Genomic DNA, 27063 nt, shown 5'->3' with positions numbered 1-27063 from the left:
AAGTTAACAAAAATTGTGAAATTTTTTATATCCTAATGCTAATTGTGTGTGTGTAATTATAGGAAAAAGATTTGCGTGATATCACCGATGAGATACGTAAACTCAAGGCGATTATTGTTAAACATGAAAATCGCATTAGAGCCTTGGAAGCAGCTGTGAGGGCCCAAGAAGATGATACCGATGCTGTAGCCACTAGGAATGCCAATAATAATGCCAACAGCAATGACACCAAAGCCTCCGATAGCAATAAAAAGGATACCAACGACTCGAGCGCCAATAATGACAATGGCACTGCAGCTACTGCTGCGTCGGACGAGGCGTAAATCCAGTTTTCGCCTTTCATACTAGTACTACAACAACAACAACTACTACTGCTACAAACTTTTGTAGTTAAATAATCTACTACCTTTTACACTACTACTACAAACTACTTCAAAACGTCAAACTACAAAGAAACAATTTTCAAAAAAAACTTCAAAAACTACAAATTAAAGTAATAAGAATAATGATGATGCAAAGCGAAGCAAAGCAAAGGAATTCAAGAAGGAGTACGTTGTGTCGTGCCTTTCTTTTATTATTTTTGTATCATTATCATAATATGTATACATAATTAATTATAATTATTACACAAACCACAAAGAAGAAAAAATAACAACAACAAAGGAAATTATTATATACATACATGTTTTTTTAATTATTTTCTCTATATAACTTATAATTTTGTATTCGTATTACTATTTACTCCCTTTTTATTATAAATTATATTTGTTTGTATTATTTAAACTCTTGTCATCTTAGTTCTCTTATAATTTCTATACAACACTTCTTATCTCTCTTTTAATAGTTTGATCCTTCTACTCTCTCTTCCTAAATACCCTCTCTGTATTTATTATTTTTTACCACCATTTCTTTTTTACTATATAAAATTGTTTTTATTTGTATTATTTTTTTTAATTTCTATAAATTAATTTTTTTTATTATTATTATTTTTTATTAATTATAAAATAAACAAAAAAACAAAACTTAATTAATTTTTAATCGTAAAAAAACCATTAAATCATCGTTTTTTAATTAATTTTTAATTTTTAAAAAGCCTCAAAAAGCTCAACTTTAATTAAGTATGATGACTACAACAAAAAATGAAAAAAAAACAATGTTTTTTTTATTTTTTTAATTTATTTTGTTGAATTTAATTTGTTACAAAATACCACTACTTACACTTACATACATTATCATAAATAATTTGCTCTTTATACAAACAATTTAAAAAAAATAACAACCTGCCTTCTTCTCTTAACATGCGACTATAGTTTAAATAATATTTCTTCTTGAAAAACTAAAAAATAAAATAAAGCAACAACCCTCCAAATATATTTAAAACTAACTAAACAAATACATAATACATAAACTGTTTCATAAATCCGCCCGTGTTTTTAATTCAATATTTTCTATAATAATTTGTAAAGCCAAGGTAAAAAATAAAACTAAAATTAAAAACAAAACAATTTATTTGTAATTAAATCGAAAAACTTATAAGAAACGCCACCCCCATTTAATTATAACAAATATTATATTATGCCTCCTCCCAAATAAAAAGAAATACTTTTTGTAATTTTTTTCAAAGAAAATAAAAATTAAAGTTAAATAAAAAGAAAACAAACAAAAAATGTTATTTCATTAGTATGTATGGATGTTACCAACTAAAATAAAAATTGACTAAGAAAAATGAGTCGGATCAAAGGATAAAAAGGTCCTTGAATTGGTGTCATGTGTAAGTCCAAAAATATTTAAACTTTTTGAAAAAAATTGAAAATAATACGTTATTAACCGTATATAAATTCACCGAAACGGAGTTTTCCGATATTCAAAATTCAAACAATATCGTATTTTATTTGTATTTTTGGAAAACTATTTTCATCCCGATCTGATTTTAGCTATTTAACATTTTAATCATAAAGAAAACTTGACAAATAAATAAAAAATATGCAATAATTGTAGCATTTTGTTTTGGTTCAACTAAAAACTTTGTTTTATAACCCAAATTGAATTAGAAAGTGTTATATACCAATGGAAAGCTTATGAAATTACGCTTATTTTGATATACATAATTCTGTCAAACTTTAAAAAAAATTACAATTTTTCCCAAAAATTACAAAACTTAATATTTTTGGACTTAGACTACTTATGCCCGTAATTTCAACAATAAGATATCTATCAGGGATTAGTTACTTATGGAGTAAAAATATTTGGTAATTTTTTCCCGTAGATATTGATTGGAAATTAATGTCAAGTTACCTTTTAGGTAAATTTATCTGCAGGATATTTTACACCGTAGATATATGTATATTTGTTGAAGTTACGTGCATTAGTTGGAATAATAAAATAACGGTAAGTTTTTGATACATTCGTGTATGTATTACAGTTTTTGTTTCCATGCAGCCGTTTGCATTTTAATTTTATAACAATTCACTAAATGTGTTGCATACTTTAAGGCATCAATGTAAATAATTACAGGCCAACCGAATACTTCACTGACTAACTACATTTTAATCGTTTATTCGTATTTCAAATTATTTGATGCGTGAATTAAAAAATTTTGATAATTCTCCAATACATTTTACAAAAATGGGCATGTTAAACATGCATATCGAAATCAGAAGAGCAAAGGTTCAAAAATTATTTTTTAAATTTTAATTATTTAAAATATATTTCTATATATTAAATTTCTGAAAACTAAACGACAAATTTAAAAACAGTTTTACATTGTATGAGAGCAAGTTTTTAGCTATTATAAAAAATATATACATATGTATATAGTTTTTCGCTTTATTCTAATGCACACATTTTTTTAATTTTTTCCATCTTAATTTGGGATTAGAACCAAACTGATATAAATATACATATGTATAACCTCATATCGCACTTGATCAACAAGAGGGTATTAACTCAAAATTTTTAAAATTTCACTTTTTGCTAGAAATCAATTAACAACATCAATATCTATCTACTGTTCAACGTATTCCGATTACTCGTTCATCTCGAAAATAAATTGGAGACCATTATCGTGATAATGTAATGACTACCTTCATAAGAACAAACAAGGTATGTATTACATATTTCGAGTATAAAAAAGGTATTTTGATTTGAGCCTTAATTCAAGTTAATCAAATTGTATTATTTGAATTTGGTTATATTTTGAGTTGATCTGTTTTGATGATAAAATAATACAATCAAAATATCTAAAAGTTTCAGAAAAATATATTTTTTTTTGCAAGAATTGGGTTAAAATGTAACCACAAACAGTTTTTGGCCTCTACTGAAAATTTTGAGTTAATAACCTCTTGTTGATCAAGTGCGATATATTGTTCATATATCTACGGCATGATATTAAAACAGTGAAATTACACTCTTATTCATAACGATGTTTAAAGTTTACAAAGGATTTTAAAATAAAATTAGTTTTCTAAACGTTTGAAACATTTGAAATTCGTTTATGAATAAGATTACGAATATTTCTTAAATTATAAGTAATCTCAAGTAATTTGATTAAATTGTATCGTCGGTCCATCAATATTTAAAAATATATTATTTAAGATTATATTCGATGTTCGCACATATCCGAAATTTTTAAACCACTAATATCTACTAAATAAAATGTTAACTTTTTAAATTACAACAAAACGACGAGTCACCCGAACTTAATATTGGTTTGTAGAATCCAATTGTATATACCGGTTTAAAAGATCAGGTCAAAATCGGGAGATATTGCAGTTTAAAGTTTTCTTATTTTGATAACATTTTAAGGAAACGACTTCGATGTGCTCTTAATTAGCTGTCGCACTAAAAATATCAATGGACAAAATGTAATGATAATGAGCTTTGATGTAATATTCTGTCTTCAGTGTCATATGTTTCCAAATGTGAAGGTAATACGCTTTGATATATATATACTGAAATATATCTCCTAAATTGGGTCAATTAGCACTCGTACATGTTAAATTAATTAATTATTTAGCTGATCATGTAACGACTTAGGTAGCTAGTAAGGTAATAAAAAGGGTCATACAGGTGTTAAAATAACTATATATTTATGTAACTAGTTGTAACCCGAAATTATAGGTGAAATCACCAGTTCGGGACTGTCTCCTGGGAGTTCGAAAAACTCAATACATTCACACTGTTTTAATTATGCAATCACACATGTAGCTGTGCATTGTCACAAAGTTTGTGGGAGTGTTAGATTGTGGTAAAATAATAACCCTTATCGTGGTTGCCGTCTGTATTTTACGCCTACGGCAGTTTCGTACTAGATTAAGGATTAAATGTAACCTGTTTCTTTAATCTATTACGAAATTGTCAATGGCGTAAAATGGCTACACCAACCACAATAAGGGTGAATAATTATATTTGTTTTCAAGCTTAAACGTCATTTTATGTTATAAAAGAGTTGTTACAACACATGGTTTAACAACCGTGAAACACGCTAACATGATGGGTCTATACTTACACTAACATAATCCTAATTTTAAGCATTTGATGTCAGTTGTAGACACAGTGTAATAAAATTGTTAAAACATTTTCCCCAGAAATGTTTGTATTTAAAAATGTTGGTAATAATTTATTGTAATTAATAATAACAAAATTTGGGTTCAAGACGCAAATCGACTTAAAATTAACAAATGCTGATATTAAAAAGGTTTATTTATTTAATACACTGTAATTTTCTTATCACATCTTGCATGTGTAAACAGTCTGGTTTTTCGATGTATTTTTCGGCAATTTCGATAATAATTTACTTGCATGCGTAAACGATACTTACCTCCAAAACTAATTTTTTCCAGGGTTTGGCACCTAAAAAACGCTACATTTGACGCGAAAACCTCCAAATTGCCAACACTGCAACTCTGCAGATACCTGTGCCGATCAAATTTGACGTCGGCGGTGGCTGACTCCAAAAAAGGTCGGCGGCTCACCAAAGCCTGCTGTTAGTCTATAAAGAATAAAGAATTTAAAAAGTGAAATTAAAGAATTTAAAAAGTGAAATTCCGAAAATTTTTTGAAATTACTAAGGAACTTTTATCAAAAACGACGGAAATTTTCAAACAGACTTAAGTTGAATATATAATAGCGGCGGCGCCTTTTTACATTTATCGGCGGCTCTGCTCAGCCGGATTAAAGTTGTTCGGCGCAGGTTTCTGGTGCAGTCGATAAGAAATTCGATTTTCTGCAACATTCCAATTTGACAGTTTAGTGTGTTTAGACGTGTTCTCAGAGAAAACGAAAAAAAAGGTATACATAAAGAAAAAATTCGCATAACAAGAATTATTTTAAAAGTATTGTTTGCGAATTAATCAACAATATATTAAAAGTGAAATTATTAAATGGAATGAAAAGCAACCTGTAAAAGTGAAATTAAATGCATATTTAAGAAAAGTTAAAGAGCAAATGAAAACGATTTTTTGTTGCAAATTACATAAGCTGAATAGAGAAAAGATGCTAAGAAACCAGTAAGGCAAATAAACAAGAGGAAGTAATAAATAGACAAGACAAAGAAACCTAAAAACTAAAGATTCAAACGGAATGAAAAAGTAAAACAAATAAGAAAAAAATCAATTTGGGAACAAAAACGTGATACAATCGTCATTTGGAATTTCATCATTTCTGCATAAAAACCGGATTCGAAGTAAAACATAAGCTACATTACAGTAGACACTTTATAAGTTGGAGGATAAACGAACAGAAATATTTAACCTAGAAATTCCAAGGGGAAGATGTGCTTTAATAACACAACACTAAATCAACAAGACACTAAAAGAAGCAATACAAGGACTATTGATTTTTCTACGAACGCTTCAGCGGTCACCAGTCTTGAATTGAATTTAGATTTATTAAAGAAAACTAAAGATAATCTTTGATTTATAGCTTCATTTTTTGTACAATATTTCTATAAATACCAAAGATTTATAATAAGTTTAGAAAAATCAACACAATTTTATATTAACGCCATCCCCATTCCCCCTCTACAATTCGCAGCAAACAAAGCAATTGGCAACAATAAAGCCTTTTTAAAAAAAATAACAAAACTTCGTAGCACAATTCAACAAATTACTAATATAAACAAATATTTAAATAAATATCGTGATATTGCTATTTTTGTGAAATAAACCAAGCACATTTAGTAAAACTAAAAAGAAAAATCGAGTGAGAGTAACAAAGAAACTTTATAATAACATAAACTAAAGAAAGAGTGAAAGAAAATCAAAAATATTTAAATCTTATAAACTTGTAAAAGTTCCTGTTGAAATAAATTTTGTCTTAAGTTAGAAAATAATAAAAATAAAACACTAATGTCCACCATGAGTTCTACAAAACCTCCAGTAGCCGTTGCCAATGGCAAATTCAAATTATCCTCACATGTTAAATATGAGCATTTAGTTGCTGGCATTTCGGGTGGAGTAACATCGACAATTATATTGCATCCATTGGATTTGATCAAAATTCGTTTTGCGGGTAAGTTAATTATTTATTTATTAATTAATTAAGAAGTTTGTGTGAATATAGAAATAATTTTTACAAAATAAAAAGGGGTGTGGGCACAATATTTTGTGAACATTAATTATTTGCTAATTATGTTTCCAAAACTAGTAGACTCGCTCGCATATAGGGCATATTTTCTGTAATGATTTTTTAAAATTAATTTTTTGTCAGTTACTAAATCATAAATTATTTACATTAATTAATAGAAAATAGTAAAAATTTTATTATATTTTTATACCCTTCACAGTGAGTGGTAAAGGTAATAGGTAAATATATCTTTATAAATTTGTCGTTTCGTCTATAATTTCAACAAAGAGAAAAAATTTCTTTAAAAATGGTTTTTCAACAAATTATTTTTTTCCTTAACATTAGGTATTCACGATTTATACAAAACTAATTTAAACAAGAAAATAAGGATGTGTCAAATCTTATATACTCTTCACCAAAGTATACTTTAAAAAACAATAAGGGTATTCTTTAAAAAAATGGAAAATTACACTCACAAGTAAAAAAATTCTACAAAAAAATACTATAAAAAATACAACTTTTTGTGAAATTTTCTTTCTTGTGTTTAATTTGTAAAAGTTTAAAAAATCAGAGTGTAATGAATCCTACCCTTAATTATTGAAAATATTTTTTTTGCAGAAAACTTTTTTAGGGAAAAAAAAAAATTTATGGAAACAAATTATTTTGGTGAAAAAATATTTTTTACGAATTTGATTCATTGTAGGTCCGAATTACCATGACGTTGTATATATACGTCGTTGAAAAGGTCTTTGAAAAATCTATCATTAGATATCCATATAGTCTATGTTAATGACTTCTAATTCAGATACCTATACATAGTAGTGAATAGTAAATCGATTTCGATTATGGTCGAAAATCGATTTTCACGGTCTAAATACGATTTTTTCGTGATCGATTATATACTCCGATTTTTATGCTGAAATCGATTTTTGATGACGATTAATCGAAATAGAAATAAAATTCCGGAATTTTTAGTATTTTTTTAGTTTTCATTAAATTTTACAATATATTAATCTTCAGCTGACAGCGAAAAATATTCTCGGAGTTCCTCATTTTTTAAAGCGAAATTTTTTCTAATTTAAGAAATTTGTATAAAAATTTTTTTCCATAAAATTGTTGTCAAATGTTTGCCGTTACGGTTTACAAAACCTCAATATAAAGGTGTTATAATACTCTTCCAAAATATGATTTTAATACGTAATTATAGCGTATATGGGTTATTTGCTATAGTTCCCAAAAATGCAGATCGATTATTAAAAAATCGATTATTGGGTTCGATTAAAATCGAAATGAAAATGGTTGATCGAAAAGTCAAAATTCGATTATTAGCTTTTCATACCATTCACTAATACATAGATTAAAAATGGTATAACATTGAGGTAGTTGTGGTTTTTTGTTTATATCTCTGCCACTTGTGGGCCGATTTTAACTCATTAATATAGACAATATGGATATACAATAATAGATATTACAAAGACCTTTGCAATGGAGTATATAAGGCCAAAGTAAGTCGGACCTCCAATAGGTCAAAATCGGGAAAAATAGTTTTTACCCGGAATTTTTCACCAAATTTTTTTTTATAAATTAAACAGAAATAAAGAAAATTGTGAACATTTTTATACCCTCCACCACCACAAGTGGTGAATGAGGGTATATATAAGTTTGTCATTCCGTGTGTAACATTGAGAAATATTAATCTGAGACCCAACAAAGTATATATTTTCTTGATCCTTATGAAATTGTCATGTCCGTCTGTCTGTCCGTCTGTGTGTCTGTGTAAAACACGCTCACGTCCAAAATACGCAAACAAAATTGGTAGACTTGCAAAAAATATGTTTATTATTGTCCTAAGCAGTTTGGTATTGAAAATCAGAAAAAAATCTGTTCAGTAGAACCAGAGCTATGAACCAAAATGTGAGACAACCTAAAAAAAATTGACAATTTTCACATATTTTTGGTTATTTGTGTAAATATTATTGCAGATAATATCATAAAACTTACTTTACACACGTTATTTTTATAATAAAAGGACTAACTCTAGTGAAAATTATAAGAATCGGTTCATGATTTCTCATAACCCCCATACAAATTTCTTCCCGAAATATGGTTCTATGGTCTATAAATGCATTCAGAATTGCAGTATCCATACAAAATTCAGCAACAATAAGATTCGTGCTAAAAGAAATCACAACACTAAATTTTTTGTGGATCGGACCATATTTGACCATAGCCCCCATATAAAGTTCATTTCCGAAAATCACTTAAATTAGCACAAATCTTATATATAAATAGGCCACACGTTTTTTTGTGGTACACTTTTAAGTATGTTATTGTCCACCAATATTGATGAAACATATATGGTTTAAAAGGTTATTTTCTCTAGATGTGCACAATATAATTTCTTTTAAAAAAATTCTTTTCATAAAATTAAATTTGCTTTAAAAACAACAACAACATTTTTATACACATCTAGATACACGTGTATTTGACAAATATATTTTTGTGTATATTCAAAAGTAACTGTATATTTTCGTTATTAGTGGTCGAATTTTGTCCACCAGGCGATCCTAGTATCTTATAAATATCGCTGCTATTAAGTTGAAATTCGTCATAAATAATCCCCATAAATACCAAAATCGATATACCCATATAATTCTATGATGATCGGCCTATAATTGGTTATAGCTCCCATATATATCAACCTAAAAAATATGTATGCAGGTGGAGGGTATTTAAGTTCTAACTTGTTTTTTTTTTAAATTATGGAAAATTTTTATTTTTTATATTTTTTTTACCTAAAAATATTTAAAATGTTTGTTTAAAATAGCTTCTCTTACTTGTTTTTTTTTTTAGAAATTTTTGTCCAGAAAATTAAAACCATGTGTGAGAAAAACCGATTTTTTTTATTTAAACCAGGAAAATTAACTTTTCTAGATTTAATACGGTCAAAAGTTAACAGTAACCATAATATGGATTATTTCGGTAATGGAATTTTGGCTTATTTCGTTATCAATATTTTAACGGTTATCAATATTTTAAAGGTTTATTTTAATAAAAACAATTGTTAAAATCATTATTTAAAATTATTTATAAAATATCGGTAACGGTATTTAGAGGCATTTAAGCGGCAATGGTTATGTGATAACGGTAGCTTAGCGGTAACGTTAGCCAACATTGAAATAATGACAATAACTGCTTTATATTTGTTCTCTTTCGAAACGAATGTATTATTTTTTCCGACAAGTTGGTCATCTTTAAATAAATGTTAAAGCTTTTGGGATTAATATTAAATTATCCCCGGCAAATCCGGATTGAACAGATTTTGTAATATTTTCCGGAAATGAAAAAAGTGGAGGAAATAATGAAACCTAATTCCACTAAAACAGAATTCATAATTTTGACAGCATAAACGTTTACTAATAGAAAAAGTTAAAACCTATTTATAAAATTGAATCTATCACCAGGTTTCCATCACTTCCACCATTTCCAACATTACTTTTTTAATCGGGGAATTACAATCAGAAATGATTTTCTTGTAGAGAAATGTAACGCATTTCTTAAAGTCAACATTTGTATGAACTCTTTGTGTAAATAAATAAATTAAGACTTTAAAAAAATAACAATTAAAAAATGAACAAATAACAAATATTTACTTGTTTTTAACTTTGTTTACGCAAATCTGTAGCAAAATAATAATTTCTAAAAACAACAATAACTGCGTAAACATAGAAAAACAAAAACATCCGTAATAATTACTATTACAAACAATTTAACAGTAATCAAAACAACCAATATATGATGTTGTTATTTTGTTTTTAGAAAAATACAGAACTTGGCTTGAATAAAATTTAAAATGCAAAACAAATAATAAAATTGCACATAATCAGTACCAAACACCAACTCATAGATAAAGTGTTAAATGGTTTAAAAAATAATAACACATTTGTATTGGAAATATATTTTTATGGGGTAAATAAAATTCGCAAAGCGGAAAGTATAGAAAATGTCAATATTTGCGTTAATCAAGTACGTACATATATGTTGGCAAAATGAGATTATTATGTTGGAAAAACACTTGGAAAATAAAATGTGTGGTAAAAAGAAGGAAGTATGTTTAAAATCAAAAAGAAGTTATTTTAATATTGAATAGGTATAAGTTTAAATTTCAAATACAAACAAATGAAATTAAAATTTTGTTAAATGTACCATTTTCTAATCTCGTTTTTAATACCAATAAAGTCCCAGACAAGATTTTAGAAACTAGTTTCATTTAAGGCCATCTATAATAGCTGTTCACAATAACTATTTTCCTTATCTAATTTACTATACAATATGTGTGACGATTTACATTCAAGTAATACTACATTTTATGTTATTTGTATAAAATATATGTATATATACATAAATATCTATAACAATAGCCTGTATTAAAAGCAGAAAATTGTAAATGAAATTAATTTCATTAGTCATTTGAAAAGAAACGATACCGAAACATGCTGACTTGGTATAATTCCAAATCAGCATGTTTAAAAAACCAACTTATTTTATCACGTGCTGTAATCGTGTTACACACAATCGTTTACTCCAAAAGTTGTATTTCATAAATTACTAGTTTATATTTTATTAATTTAGTATTACTACTTGTATTGATTTATTAAATATTTATCTAAATCGACTGGTTGCATTTTTTAATAAATTCAGTATTTTCATAGTTGATTTTGGTTGTTAAATCAACTTATATTGTGTATCTCTTGTCGGACTTTAATTATTTTTTGTTTAATAATGCCGTCTATTCAAGATAAGAGGGGAAAATTCCATTTATGTTGTTGTATATATGCCATCATTAATGGGGGTGTTTGAATTAAATGAAATTACTTACTTGACGCATTTGCTGAATTTATGGTGTATTTATTTATTTAGCATGGTAACACAAAATTGTATTATATTCGTATTTTTGGAAAAATGGTTTACTGCAGTAGCTAATTGTTGAAGTGGGTTTTCATTTATGACGTTTATTGTGTGGATTTCTGAAGTGCAATGTATGTTACCCAATTTACAGACTGCAACATTCCCAAGTTTATCTAGAAATCTGTTACCTAGCCATTTAAATCTATGACTGTCTCCAACTCCTCTCCATCCCCCACACCCTACAACAATACTGTGTGCTATTATCCCTTTTACCTCTATAGGCCACAATTGAGCAGTGACCGGTTATCACTCCTACTAGAATTCTGAGACGCTGCACTCGTCAGAGAGTCTATAAGGCTGTTTAATATCATTGTCTTCGAACAGTTGATTGGATCCAATCCATTCATCCCTACTGAGGAACTCTACTGGGAGGTGAGAAACCGAAGTTAAAGGTCGCGACCCTATGATTACCGTGAAAATAATATCCTGACCGATAAAACCTATTCTGTTATACCTAGACATGCACACCTTTGAGCTTTGTTGAGTATAATCCCATAACTACGCTTTCTTTCTCATTGCCTCCCACCACATTGTACAACCATAAGTAATAATAAGACTAACAATAGATGTATAGATCCAATTTACTATACTTGGTCGCAAACCACAATTCTTGCCAATGGAGTACCTGCAGGTATACTAGGCCTTAAGGTCCTTCGTTAATTTCTCCTGAGTATTTATTTTCCATGATAATTTGCTATTAAGGAAGTTCCCAAAATAATTGGCACCCCCTGATAAAATCAGATCAACGCCATCTGGTTTCGGCAAACTGAAACTCTTCACCCTGTATTTTCTGGTGAATAGCACCAATTCTGTATTCGACGGGTTAGTTAGTTCTTGCTAACTCACTAAATGTTTCTGCATGATGTCACTGATATTGGAGAGAAACTTTCCATTAATCAGAATCACCTCGTCATCCGCATAGCAGTACTTTCTTAACTGTTGACAAGCAGAAAAGAGAATATTTATCTAAACTCTTCACGAATACCAACCGAAACATGAAATGTTTGTGTAATCCGAAATCAAAATCAAATATTCGTATGAATTTTGTTACTTTTAGACAATTACAAAAATGTTCATTAAAAAATGAACCACAAATCCTGTTAAATATAGGCTGACTTCAGATAATGTTTCATCATTGAAAGTTTAAGCGAGTTGTTCAGCAATTTTTGCAAACCATGAAAATTCATTGCATGATGTAAGTTAATTTGTGTCTGGATAAGAATTTTTTTTATTAATATTTGTAAAACATGTGCAATAACCCTTGTTTAATTAAAAAAAAAATAATTATTTAATCAGTTCCATTTAACAAATATTCCGTTTATTTATAAAAAGCAAATTGTGAATGATCTTTATAGTACATAACTGATTGATCACGTATGCATAATAATTGATAACCTATCTCAATTTGTGAAAAATATTTTGAACTGAAAAACTGTAAATTTTATTAAAACGAAAGTTTGAATAATCGTTCAGAAATAAAAATAAACAACTAACTAGGGGGTAATCTGAAAAATCTAATGATGAATATTAAATTGTTGCCTGATGATAAGAAATGTTATTAAATTTAAATAAAAATTATTCATTTTGAAACTCATGCTAAAATGTTGAATTATAAATTGAAATCATACGAGTATCTAAACGTTATAATGCTTAATAAATATGGCCAGATAATCTTAAGGCTTAGGGCCTCATTTTATAAAACGCAACGACAAACGTTAATAAAATTTTGTATCGAACAAATTCAAGTTTAAAACCTTCATCATACAAATTGCTTACGTTTCTGAATGCTTATAAAATGAGGACCTTAATCAAAATAATAAAACAATTTCATACTGTTAAATATTAAATATCTTTGATTAAGCCTATGTTTAAAATGTTTATAAGTTACCCGGCCTAAGATTAGTTTCTTTAAAAAAAATTATTAATTACTTTTCTAAGCTAATATTTAAAATTGTCTTAAAACGTTATCATAAAAATGATTAGAATTATAATTAAATTTTCTAAATTATAGACCAAAGTGTAATTTAGAAATCTTAAAGTTCCTTAAAGTTTTATTTCCTAGTTTCGTTTTAATGTATCAAATTCCTTTGTTATATTTTTACTTTCTTATCGGCAAGTTCGGCGTATCGCCAACCCAAAAGTATAAAAATTAGAATATGTATTCTATTTTCACTGGCAAAATGTTGTTTTTGCTAAGACATTAATTAACAAAAACAAAATTATTAAAAATATAATTCCAACAATAAAACACCTAAATAGAAATATACTGTTGATAAGCACACGAGCGCTCATTTTAGAGAAAAACATCACGCGTTTCAAATAAAATTGAAACTGAAAAAAAAAATAATTTGGGTATTTTTAACAAGAATTAAACGTAAATCATTTAACAAATAGCAACAACTTATTTGCGTTATCTCTACGAAATAAAATAAACAATAAAAATTTTTTAGTTGGAGGTAAATAAAATAATTTTTTTTTGGCAATTTCTTTTGTTGTGTTTAACAATAAATAGCAAATGTAGAAAAAAAGACAAAATGGGGGCTCGTCTAACCTCCTCATGATCTTTTTCATTTTTTTCAAATGACACTCATTGCGTCTATAAAAATATAAAACACATACATTTCTTTGTCTTTTAAAAAACCTTGAAGTCTGTTTAAAGAAAAACAAGTAATTTTAAGTTTTTTTTTTTTTTTTAAATATAAGAAATAATAGAAGTATGTTTTCCATTGCATATTTTTATACCCTTCACCATGATTGATAAGGGTATACAAATACAATGGAAACTGTTTCAAATATTTAATTAATGGGTCAAAATAATAAAAAAAATAATTTACTTGTATTAACAAAAAACCAGTTAATTATTAAATTATAATAAGAAAAAAACTAAAAAGTATTCATTATTATGGTATCGACAAAACAATGGAAACTTTGGTTTCATTTTCACAAAAATTATATAGCAATCTGATTTTCGCTGGCGAAATGCGGCTAAATTTTTCCCGAATACTAGTCCTAATTCCCCTTTTACAATGCAGAAATTGAAAGGCAGACAGACTCAGTTTGTTGGCGAGGGATTGAAGAGGTAGACTGTGTAGTACACAGGTTTCGGTAAATTCTCTTTTAAACCAGATGGCATTAAGTCTTTTATTCTATCCTGAACTGATTCTTGAATCATTTCTGCAATATAAATATAAAATTACTAGAAAATAAAGATCCCTTACCGATTGAACTTTTCTATCCTCCTAAAGATGGTGTTCAGACCATATTTGATGCTGTAAAAAGGCTGTCTAAAATGAAATCTAAAATTTTCATGAGATTTACTTTTTATTATAAAATTGCTAGCTATTTGGGCATTTTGTACAGAGACTTGATAAAATTCAGTTGAGTAAAAAATTGCGCTATGATTATAAATGGTTTTTGACCTGTATTAACTTAATAATTATACCAATTTACGTTGTCGAGTTGTTTTGAAATAAATTTGTCAAACTATGTTTTAAATTTAAACGTGCTGTCATTTGTTTACTAATTTTACGAATAGACCATACAGAAAATATACATAGAGCGGAGACTAGAAAAAAAAACTAAAACAAAAAATTACTCAAAATCATCACACTAATCATACTGATACATTCTCAACGCTTAGGTTTTTGACAACTGAGTTAGGTCTTTGACAGGAGAGTTTCCACTCTATGTGTATTTATCTATGGAATTGAATTTTTCTATAGCAAATTCATTGATAAATAACTTTATTTGATAACATTTTAACAAAGAATTGTTAAGTGTTTTAAAAATTGCACTTTTCGTATATTTTTCCTTCAAATGACTCAGTTTATAATATAAACATTAATTTCTAAATACAATAAAGTGTTGATTTCTCATATTTTTAACACTTAGCAACAATAAATTGTTGAATTTATAAGAAGAAAAAAATAATAAAAACACAAAACAAAACAACTGTGGTTTTGCAAAATATAAACAAATAACAATAATAAACTGACTCGTTGTAGAGTATAGCAGCATACAACACAGTATTTTTGAACAACAAAAATTATATTTGCGTGTATGTACAGTCACGTGAATTGTTGTATTTAACAAAAAATTCAAAAAAAATATTAAAAACCCCATAAATTACAAACAGTTCATTATAAAAGATTGTTAATACCTATGTGTTTGTTTTTTATTTCATATTTTACAATGAAACGATAAAATAATATCAAAACAAATGAGATCATTGGTAAATCAATTGGTTTAAAAATGCTTGATTCTGTTTAATTATTTAATTTTGGTGACAACTTCTCTTAAACAGTATTACATTAGTTTACAAGCGTGTGTGGCCTTTCACTAACAAGATTCCTGTTTGTTTGTTCATTAACGTTTCGTACGGAATTTAACCTTTTCTTAATACTCATACTAGTTTTGAATTGTCATTTTATTAATCGTTTTTGTATGTATAATTTATAGAAATAAATTTATTTCCGCTTTATTATTGTAAACAATATACGCATATGTTAAAATCACAGCTTTTCAGGGAGTTTTTTGTGAGTAACTATTAAGAAAACATTGAACTTAATATAGTTAAAAAAAAAACTTGATTGTTTCTCTATTAAAAAATGCCCGAGAATTGTTAAAAGCCAAGTGTTTTATTTTTCACAAAAATAACAGTTCTTTTTCACAGAATTTAATTTTAAAAGAAACTGATTTCTCACAAAAACTCAAAAAATAATTATGGTTAAGGGTTTGTAAGATACGATACAGCCGACTAAAGCTGTCTAACTTGTTAAAAATAAGTTTGGTAGTTTGTTTTATCGTATCAAATAGAAAATACGTTTAAAATTTTTACACAAAATACTCGTTTATGTATATTTAGTTTGTTAGATCAAATATTAAGTAATATTTCAATAGCTAATGCTTTTAAACAAAGCTGTTGACTTAAAGTTAAATAATTGTTATCAATTTGTTATGTTTGTTTATTTACTTTAGGTATTGGTTTAATACTAGATCTATTATTATAATAGCCAACACGTGCCACCTTAATTTGTAAACAAACTCACACACAAATAAATTCTATTAAACAAATAAATTTCTAACGTCAGCAATAAAATTAAACAATTATAAAATTTCTTTAAATAAACCAATAATTTCCATTTCTCTTTTACAGTTAATGATGGTCGCACTGCAGCTGTGCCACAATATCGTGGTCTGGGTAGTGCCTTTGCCACCATTTTCCGTCAAGAAGGTTTTCGCGGTCTTTACAAAGGTGTAACACCTAATGTCTGGGGCTCAGGTTCTTCCTGGGGTCTTTACTTTATGTTGTAAGTATTACAAACACTTTCCCTTGAAATTTTATTTTTATTTTTAATTTTCGATTTTTATTTTCAGTTACAACAGCATTAAGACTTTCATTCAAGGTGGTAACACCACTTTGCCATTGGGACCCGCGATGCATATGGTAGCTGCTGCCCAATCGGGAGCTTTGACTTTGGTTTTAACAAATCCCATTTGGGTGGTAAAGACTCGCTTATGTTTACAATATGGAGCCGAGGGTAAAGGTTCAGAATATCGTGGAATGGTACATGCGCTGGCGCACATTTACAAAGAAGAAGGCATTAGAGGCTTGTATAAGGTACGAAAATACACACAAATTAACATTTTTAGAGCAACATTTAAATTGTTTTCTTTTTTTTTTATTAATTTTGTTTATAGGGTTTCGTTCCTGGCATGCTGGGTGTTTCTCATGGTGCCATACAATTTATGACATATGAAGAAATGAAAAATTGCTATAATGAATATCGAAAATTACCAATCGATACGAAATTGGTAAGTTGTTGTTTAAAAAAATGTATATCTTTATATTATAAGATTTGAACTTATTTAAATATGTACAAATATGGGGTAGATGGATGAAAACATATTATTTTCGTATTTTAAACAATTTAATTTCAAAAGCACCCCTCTTTTTGGCACTCTTTCCTCAATTTATCACATGATTTTCTTGTATACGCACACAAACAGTGGAAAGTTTCATGGTCTCCTTTTAAATATATTATTTGTATTATGTCGTATTTTTTTTGTATACAAACCATGCACATTTTCTATATGAAACGCTTTAAATCTCTGTGGATTTTTCCATTTGATTATTTTTCTTCTTTTTTTTTTGCCGACGCTGCTTATGACAAAATTGCATTTATTATAATGCTATGACGAAATATTTTGCGTTTCTCCATCATTTAGTGTTTATGTTATTATTATTATTTTCTAAATAAGAACAAGTGCCGCCTGCTATTTTCTTGGCCTCTTTATGTTTATCACATGACTGGTTCTTTTCTATTTACTGGTGCTGTTGATCGTCTGTTTTCTTTGTATTAAATTATTAATTTCGTCAGTTATACATTCTATAATACAGTAGTTTTATTTAATTTTTTTCACACTTAATTTTTTTTGGCTTTAGTCCAAAATTTTCAAGTTTAAAATACCGGCAAATTAAATAATTTTAAATTACTCTTTATATTGTAGTGTGATTGTTCAAAAAATAATGCTATTAAAAGTATTTATACTTGAAAGAGATGTTGTTGTAACAGTTCCTCTGTTCCCAAAATTTTCTTTCCTGAGAAAACACATTCGATTGATACAGTTGCCGCTGAGTTGGGAATCTTTTGCCGAGTATTACTGGGGTCGTTCCGGAGCGAAGATCAGTTTGTTGTGGGAACGTGACAAATATGTTACTAATGCCGTTTTGTTTTGCACAACAAGTTGGACTTTTTCGATTCCTTTTTATAAAATCGTATTTTGGTACTATAGTTTATTTTTTTGAATCGTATATAACTTACAATACAAAGGTTAGCTACCTATTCGAAACAGGGATAGGCAGGTTGATACGATCGTGCTTTTTTGTTACTATTTTAAATTCCAAAACAACGTCATACTCTCGTGATTCATTTCATACTTTCAAATAATTTTCATAATTTGTGAAACAGGACAAATTTAAATATTCTTATAGAATCAAAATGATTATAGATAAAGTATTTCCTATAGAAAATCTTCAGCATAATAGCATTTTATACAAAAGAATATTCAGTATTACAGTATTTTCTTTGTAGCACAGGAAGGTTCATTGGTCCACCTGTTTTGTACAGTCTCATAGTTTCTGCTGCATAGCCATCTTGCATTTAATAAGGTAAATACCAGAAAACAGGTCGATCGACTCCTCATTCATCATCGCACCCAATTCATCTGCTATACTATTACCCTGATTTCTATCGTGTCCAGGGACCCATATAAGCGTTATCCTAGAATGCCTCGCTATCTCATTTAGGGATACCCGGCATTTCTCGGTTAACCTATATATCGTGAAGACACCCGCTTTTCCGTTGCTATCAGTAAATTTATATATATGTATATCACCAAATATGCGATAAAACCTCAGCCAATTGGATGCACGTTTAATGGCAGTAACTTCCGCCAGAAGAGCCGTACAGAAGTTAGGAAGGATTTTATACCAAAATTCTCAATATAGAAACCTCCACCGTCCCTATTGCTCATTTAGGGATACCCGGCATTTCTCGGTTAACCTATATATCGTGAAGACACCCGCTTTTCCGTTGCTATCAGTAAATTTATATATATGTATATCACCAAATATGCGATAAAACCTCAGCCAATTGGATGCACGTTTAATGGCAGTAACTTCCGCCAGAAGAGCCGTACAGAAGTTAGGAAGGATTTTATACCAAAATTCTCAATATAGAAACCTCCACCGTCCCTATTGCCGTCAGTATATACCCTTATGACATCGTCAGGGGGAAGAGTTCGCGCTGCCATAAATCCCTGTTCGAGATTATAATATGGAAATGCCTATCGAAAAAAGGTTTTACGGTGCAGTAATCGACTATGTATGTGGCTCTTACCAGACCACCATCAGATCAACTGCTAGCCAGTTTAAAATAGTTAAAAGTGCCTTAGAGGAGGTAGACCTTATTGCGCCTGTAATCAGCATCGCGATAGTCCTTAGAACTCTCTTAGCGGCCTTCCGATGAGTAGCATTCTCAAAAGCGTGCCATCACACCAGTATTCTATAAAAGAATATGGGTTTAACAATTGCTTTGAAGATCCAATTAGTACAAATTGCCCTTTTACAGGAGTATATGGCCACATATGCCTTATTAATCCTGTTCTGAATGTTTAAATTCCAGGATACTCAATTATGGAAAAGAAAAATGTGTACTTTCATAATTTTAAAAACGGTAATTGCAGTTATTTCCGTAACCGTAGCCAACTTTGATTTAGGTTCAGTATAATTCAGTATAATCAAATATTTGACAATAAAAGTGTGACTGGCCACTAAAAAACATATATTTTTCCAGCTTTCCCACAGATGTTTATTTAATTAATCAACAAACAGACACAGTTTTCTGTACAAAAATACAACAATTTATTGTTCTTTACCTGTATAAAGATAACAAATTTATTAAACAAATAATGGCTATTAAACCTTTTGTTATTGGCATGGCCGTTGAAGTTCAAACTAAAGGTTGTGTTTTTGTATTGTTTGAACAATTTGATTAATAAAATAAATAATTATGGTGCTACTAAATGAATTCTTTAATAAACCTTTAACAAAACACAATTTCTTAAAATACACCATACAATATGTTTATTATAGTACTTTATTAAAATACCTTTATCAATCTATCTATTGAAATACCTCTATCACGTTATGTGACAATGACCACTTTGCTGTTTATTATTAGTTTTTTTTTGTGCATTAATTCTCTGCCTTCGTATCTATTAATTTCGTTTTAATAAAACAACTAAACTTTTATTTAGAGCACACAAAACTAATTGCATTTGTGCTGTGCTGTATATATATATAATACTTATGCGAGGCATTAGTTGTATGCATAATAAATAATAATAGGCTTTAAATAAATATTTTATTCAGAGAAAAACAATGAGGTAACACTGTTAAAATATTTTTTTATTTTACTTCCAATTGAATTTTCATTGCAATCATTACACGTGCCGTGTCAAGATTACAATTGTTATGAGAATTTTCCTATTTTAATAGCAATTATTTAATATAATTTATTGTTATTTATTTGATAGCACTACTACTTGATGTTATTGTGTATAGTCTAATTAATGTTTATTAGTTCTTTTTTGCTGTCTATGTAGTATGAATATATTTTTATCTTTGGCGACAACAAATGTTTCTAGGGAAATGTAACATGAAATAAGTGTGTCTGCTATAAAATTGTTAGTCATTATACCCCTCACCAAGAGTGGTAAGGGTATGTATTAGTTAGTCATTCCGTTTTAGTATATACATATATTCTGGAACGTTTTAGATATCCATGTCAGTTTGTCTGTTGAAATTATCATTCCGAAGTCCCCAAATACCATTCTTTATGATTGGTACTTCAATATAATGGCAACAGTTCCAGTTTGGTTGGTATTTAAATTCGGTAAAATCAGGCCATAAACAACTGAGATATATTCACCATGAAACTGACGCCAGGATGAAAATATGACAAATAGTATCTTCAAAAAAGATAAACTTTAATTTTAGTTGGGAACATCGTCACCTTATCTTCAATAGGGTGGCCCCTATTGAATATACATATGATTGCGAAGGCTCTATCTTTATGCAATTATTTTATATCTTTTACGAAATATTGTCAAATGCTACAATTTTCTATAAAATAAAACAATTTTTTTTAAAAATGGTATCAAAGTTTTTCAAAAATATGTTTAAACACGTCTTACAAAAACCGGTTTCTCAAAAAACCGAATAGTTAAAGAAAACCGAAACCGAAAAAACCGGTTGACCGGTTTTCGGTTTTGGATACTGTAGCCGGGATCCACAAAATATATACTTCATTATTATAAATAAATATGTTATAAATAAACCAAAATATTTAAAAACTTATATAAATATTAATGTTTTTTAAATAATTTTCATTTATTCATAAGTAAATTCAGCTCACTGTATTTTTATAACTTTTTAATATTTATTTAGTATAATTTTCTTTAAAAAATCGCAATAATTAATCTTAAACTTTTCCTAACATTTTCAGGCCACATCGGAATATTTAGCTTTTGCAGCTATATCCAAACTAATAGCAGCTGCCGCTACTTACCCATATCAAGTTGTGCGGGCACGTCTACAAGATCACCATCATAATTATCGGGGAACTTTGGATTGTATTAAACAAACATGGAGGTACGAACGTATGGGTGGTTTTTATAAAGGTCTCATACCATATTTAGTGCATGTCACACCAAATATTTGTATGGTCATGCTAATATGGGAAAAATTGACCAACTAGATAAGAAATTAATATAAAACACATAGCTTAATAGAAAGAAAGAAACATTCATTTATAACTGCATACTTAAATTTCTCTACTGCTCTAGAACAACTACTAAATATTATTTAAAATGAAAATTTAAAACTAAAAAAACGAGTAAAAAGAAAAAAAGAAGAATCTTCAATGCAAAAACAATTAAATGAAATGAAACGAAAAATAAGTTTTGTTTTTAGTAATATATAATAAGTTTAAGATAAAAAAATTGAAAGAAAAACAAAAATATTATAAAATTAAGACTAAAGAAAAAAAAAATAGAAATATGTATTACAGATTTCAAGCAAAATAGGAAATCTTCAAAGCAGCATATAAATGACAAGCTCTTTGGCAAGAGTTTTAAAAAATTTAACAATTTATGTATTACTGTTATTATTATAATTTTTTTTTTTTAAATTTAGTTACTCAATCTCAATTTTTTAAGTTTTTTATTTAAACAATTCCATGAACGCTAAGCGCCTGAATTTAATTCTTAATTTACTTTATTATTTTTTTTTATTTCTTAGCTATTAAGTCTTGTCGAAATTTTCTAAATTTAGTTGTGTATTCTGCTTTGTTTTGGAATTTTTTCATATACAGTTGTGATAGAAATTTTTTGTTTTAAATAATTCATAAAAAATTTCGTAAAATTTACTTAATTTTAAGTTAATGGCTAAAGAAAGTGTTTTTTAATGGGGGGATAAGTATTTGTTTCATCGATTTTTGAACATAATATTTTAACATACATTTGCTATAATGTGGCTGAACAGAATCGGTGGGCTTTCAATGATTCATGGTATTGAAATTCTATGTCAATTCAATAATAAATAAAATTTTATTATTTGATCAAAAAAGAACATTTTTGAATTACAATGTATTTAGCATAGACCTTCAAATTAAATTACGCTGCAGGGTTCTATATTTTAAACAAATATACATCTTCGATTTTTAAAAAGTCGACTTTTCGACTTTCTATAATTTTTAAATAGTCGACTTTACGACTATTTGTGAAATGTTGACTTTTTGACTATTTTCGACTTTTCATTAATTTTAATGTAAAAAATATATGGTTGCTAAATTTATTTATAAGAAAAGCACATTTTTTACAACTAAACCTAAAAATAAAAAATCGGCTTTATCTACTATTCGACTTTTTTTGGTTAGTCGACTTCTTTGAGATAACGTAATCGATTATTTGACTTTTTTCCGACTCAAAGTCAACTTTATCTGTTCGACTTTTTTCAGCAAAAAGTCGATTGTTTGAACAACTTATAGAACCCTAGTAGCCAGCCCTCCTGAAATTGTGTTTAGTTTTTCTATATAGGAATTGTAGATTAAATTAAATTGTTCAAATATTTTTAAGGAAAATGCTTTGTACAGAAATAACAATTCATTTTAAATTTTCTTTAGAAATATTAGAGTTAAACATTTCTTATAAAACGACTCATTTGTAAACTTCATAACAGGGATGATAAATTCTGTATAATTATCACTTCAAATCTACAACAGTACTTCAATGACTTATTAATTACAATGACTAATTGACGTTTTCAAATCTCTTTGACGATTTTACTGCCATTCTATTTATCATCCCTGCTCCATATCATATCAAATTATATTTTCTTAGATACATATTTCTCTAGTTCTTTAAGTATTTAAACAATTTTAAATCCCATACGTTAAACACTTTCTTCTGGCCATTTACTTATACAATATTTGTTGTTTTTAGTTTCAATTCGTCAGAATTAAAACCCAAGTTTAATAACATGATATAGTTTTTATAAAATTTATTTGAAAACTTGGTCTTTAACACAGAAAAACAAATCATTTTCTTGTTTATATTTTAAGTTATAGTTTAGAGAAAAAAAGCAGAAAATCTAATTTATTTTATTAAACTTACAACTACAAACAGTTTTCTTAGTAATTAAGCAAAAAAACAAAACAAAAATATATACAAACTTATAAAAAACCTTTAAAATTTATTAAGCATTTAAGGCTTTTCATAAAAAAAAAATCATTTAACTTTAAGCAAAAAAAAGGTTCCAAAGAAAACTGAACAAAAAAAAATAGATTAATTAAACTTTCTTTGGCAAAAAGATTATTTAAGTAAAGAATTTAATGTTAAATGATTAATAAGAGTTAAATACAAGAACTATTAATAACAACTTATTTAAAAAAAGGTGTTATTGCTAGTTATTTGTTGTACATTAAACACAAGTATGTATACTTTTAGATATACTTGCATCAATAATGAAATATTATTCACAATTTAGTTTTCTTTATTTATTTGTCATGAGAATGAGTGGGGTTTTAAACGAAATATTTCCTTAATTTTTTGATTTAAAGCTTTGTGTATAAAGTAAGTGTTTAAACGTTTTAAATTAAAATTAAAGAAACCGAAAATATTTTACATTCACTAACTAACCTTTAAATCTAATAATTGTTTAAGTTTGGTTCTGTATTAAAAAACCTGTGCGTGTGCCGCCTTGTTGTTTGTTTTATATATATTTTTTTACTTTTCTCCTCTTTTTGCTAAATGAATTTTAACTAATTTTTTTTTAAATTTGCTGTTTTCGTAAAAGGAACAATTTACATATTTTTAAAAAGAAATCAATCTATAAACTAAAAATGAAATCTCGAAATCACATTAAGAAAAAGTCATTGTTGTCGTATGTAGTGTGTTTAGAAATAAAGAAGGTAAGCATTTTGTTCAAACTTTGCTAATGTACAAATGTCACTTTTCTTATTGTCTCATTGCAGTTTTGAAGGTGCTCGCGGTTTTTATAAAGGTTTGCAGGCCAATCTAATCAGAGTAATTCCTGCCACTATGATTACATTTTTAGTTTATGAAAATGTTTCGTATTATCTATTGAAACGTTCCAAAGAGAAGATGCTAGAGAAAGAAAGTTAATTTAAATAATTGGTTTATTTTTTAAGCAGCTTGTGACCAAAATTCCTTAATATGTTTTAAACAACTTTCCAGTGATAACCAAAGTTTGACTGAATTGTTGATGAAATTCACTTACACTAAGTTTATTTAACTTAACTTACTTACTAACTGATAACCATATCGTTTTTGCTGATATGTTGACTAACTTTTTTTTGTTTTGTAAATTTATTTTGTTAATTTTTCTTTAAAATTGAATTTAATTCAATTTATTTAATTTATTTTGCCATATAAACAACTTTAAACTAAATAAAAAAGAATTGTTAAAAACTGAAACAACAAGCTGTGGGTATTATGTGTTTTATTTATTTATTTAATTTGCAATAAAAACTCTCGTTCATCATTCTCTTAGTTTTAAAGAACTCTTTAGCATTTAGTCGCCAGTTTCATTGTGTTTGACCTTCATTCTTGTAGTATACTTTTAGGCATCTAAAAATAACCTGCTTAACATAGACTAAACAAACTTTCTGGCTATTAGTTAAAAGCTAACTCCTTAAGGTATGCTATATTTATTTATATATTTGCTTAGCAACATCACGTCATATTTATTGATTGATTTTTCTTTTATGGCGAACTTGCTGTGATATAAAAGAAGAAAAAAATCGCAACTTAAACACGAAACGCAATGTAAGGGATTAAAGAAATTTATTTGAAATTTAGTAAGTACCTTGAATTTAAAATAATATTAAATCTATTTAAACTATTCTCAGTGGTTTAGAAACATTTTCAACATAAATCACACGACCTAATTTCATGGCGATCGGTCCATAATTAGCCATAGCTCCCATATAAGGTGCTCTTCTGAAAATCATTCACGAAAATAAATTATTGAAATTTTAAAAGAAAAATGGTTTTGAAGTTCTGATGTTGGTTTTTTAATATTTGATTGTTATATAAAAACATAAAATAACGTTAAAGTTAACAATTCATGTATTAATAAGCACCCCTATCATGAAAAACATGTGAAATTTATGTTCCCATGAAATATCTATTTCCCCCGAAGGTAAAATTGCTATCGTGATCAGTGATGTTAACTTTTTAATTTCGATTACCGTACAGCCCTAAAAAAATTACCGTTTTTTAGGTAAAATTACCGTATCCAAAGTTTAGTACAAAAATAATAATATTTTCTTATTGAAACAGGTTTATTTTTATAATTCAATATATCGAGGGTAGTGTTTATAAAAAACAGACTTTTTAAAAAACCGGTTTGTCGGTTAACCGAAAATTGGGCTTTTTTAGAAAACCGGGTTTTCGGTTAACCGACATCGAAAAAACCGGTTAAACCGGTTAACCGTCATATATATGTAGAAAACATAAAATGTCCAATAAAGTGTATACAGCTTTAAAATTTTTAGTTTTTATTAGTCAGGAATGGTTAATATTAAATAACTATAAATATACAAAGGTGCTAAGTCCATTTTATTTTGTAAAAATTTCAAAATTATTATCTCAGTCAAATGGAATTGAGTATAAATATGTTACTAAATATATAATATACTTGTTTTAATTATTGGTTTATTCATTAAATTTTTCTGATATGGAACAGAAAATGTAGCAAGTCCCAAAAAAGGACCTATAAGATGTAAACGCATTTCTTCTTAGCTGTGATTATTTGTCATTATAAATCACACCAAATAATTAATAAAGCTCCATTATCAGATTTCAAAAATATTTCAAATTATGGATTTTGGAACGTTGTTATTTCTGAAAAGGACTTTGTACACTAAGCTAACGAAATTAATAATAAAATAAAATTTTAAGAAAAAAAAAACACACTAATGAAGTCAAATTGATTGAAAGAAGGTATGCACATCAAATTCAACTTGACGTTTGGTAAAATCATCATTAAGTTTATAATGAATCATTATTAAGATTTTGCTTAACTTCTAGAATTCTGCGGAATTTAATTTCATTCAATAGTTTCATTATGTGCAATTTATTCTGAAAAAGTTTTTAAGTAAACTCATCGTCCTCTACTATTTAGAATCATTGTAATTCTTAAAAATATCAATCTAAATAGGTTTATATTGTAAATCAGCAGTTTAGATTTCAAATCAGACCAATAATGTTTGTACAATAAATATAAAAAATGCACAAAACCATGAGATTTCTTAGTTTTAAATCTAAATTTTAAAAACCGGTTAACCGAGTGATAAAAACCGGATAAACCGGTTAACCGAAAATCAACATTTTAAATTAACCGGTTCGCAAAAAACCGAGATTTCGAAGAAAAACCGGTTTTTC

At 27.7% G+C, this 27063-nt stretch overlaps 2 protein-coding genes across 4 annotated transcripts in view; both read left to right on the top strand.

Moving 5' to 3' along the window:
- Positions 1-1667, top strand: part of coro (protein coronin) — a 50027-nt gene extending 48360 nt beyond the window's left edge. For all 3 annotated transcript variants that reach the window (XM_065510957.1, XM_065510954.1, XM_065510956.1), the window contains exon 7: positions 63-1667. In XM_065510957.1, the coding sequence (XP_065367029.1) occupies positions 63-323 (261 nt within the window). In that variant the 3' untranslated portion in view covers positions 324-1667. The remainder of the gene's footprint in view (positions 1-62) is intronic.
- A 3576-nt stretch (positions 1668-5243) lies between these two features.
- On the top strand, positions 5244-25098 carry LOC135960468 (solute carrier family 25 member 32). Its single transcript, XM_065511761.1, has 6 exons — positions 5244-6510; positions 16688-16841; positions 16909-17152; positions 17233-17346; positions 21603-21748; positions 24630-25098. The coding sequence occupies exons 1-6, from the start codon at positions 6348-6350 to the stop codon at positions 24778-24780; spliced, it is 972 nt and encodes a 323-aa protein (XP_065367833.1). The 5' UTR covers positions 5244-6347; the 3' UTR covers positions 24781-25098.
- Positions 25099-27063: the final 1965 nt, after the last annotated feature.

The sequence above is a fragment of the Calliphora vicina genome, chromosome 5 (assembly GCF_958450345.1).
Source record: "Calliphora vicina chromosome 5, idCalVici1.1, whole genome shotgun sequence".
Classification (NCBI taxonomy): domain Eukaryota; kingdom Metazoa; phylum Arthropoda; class Insecta; order Diptera; family Calliphoridae; genus Calliphora; species Calliphora vicina.
This window is presented reverse-complemented; position numbering and strand designations above follow the sequence as displayed.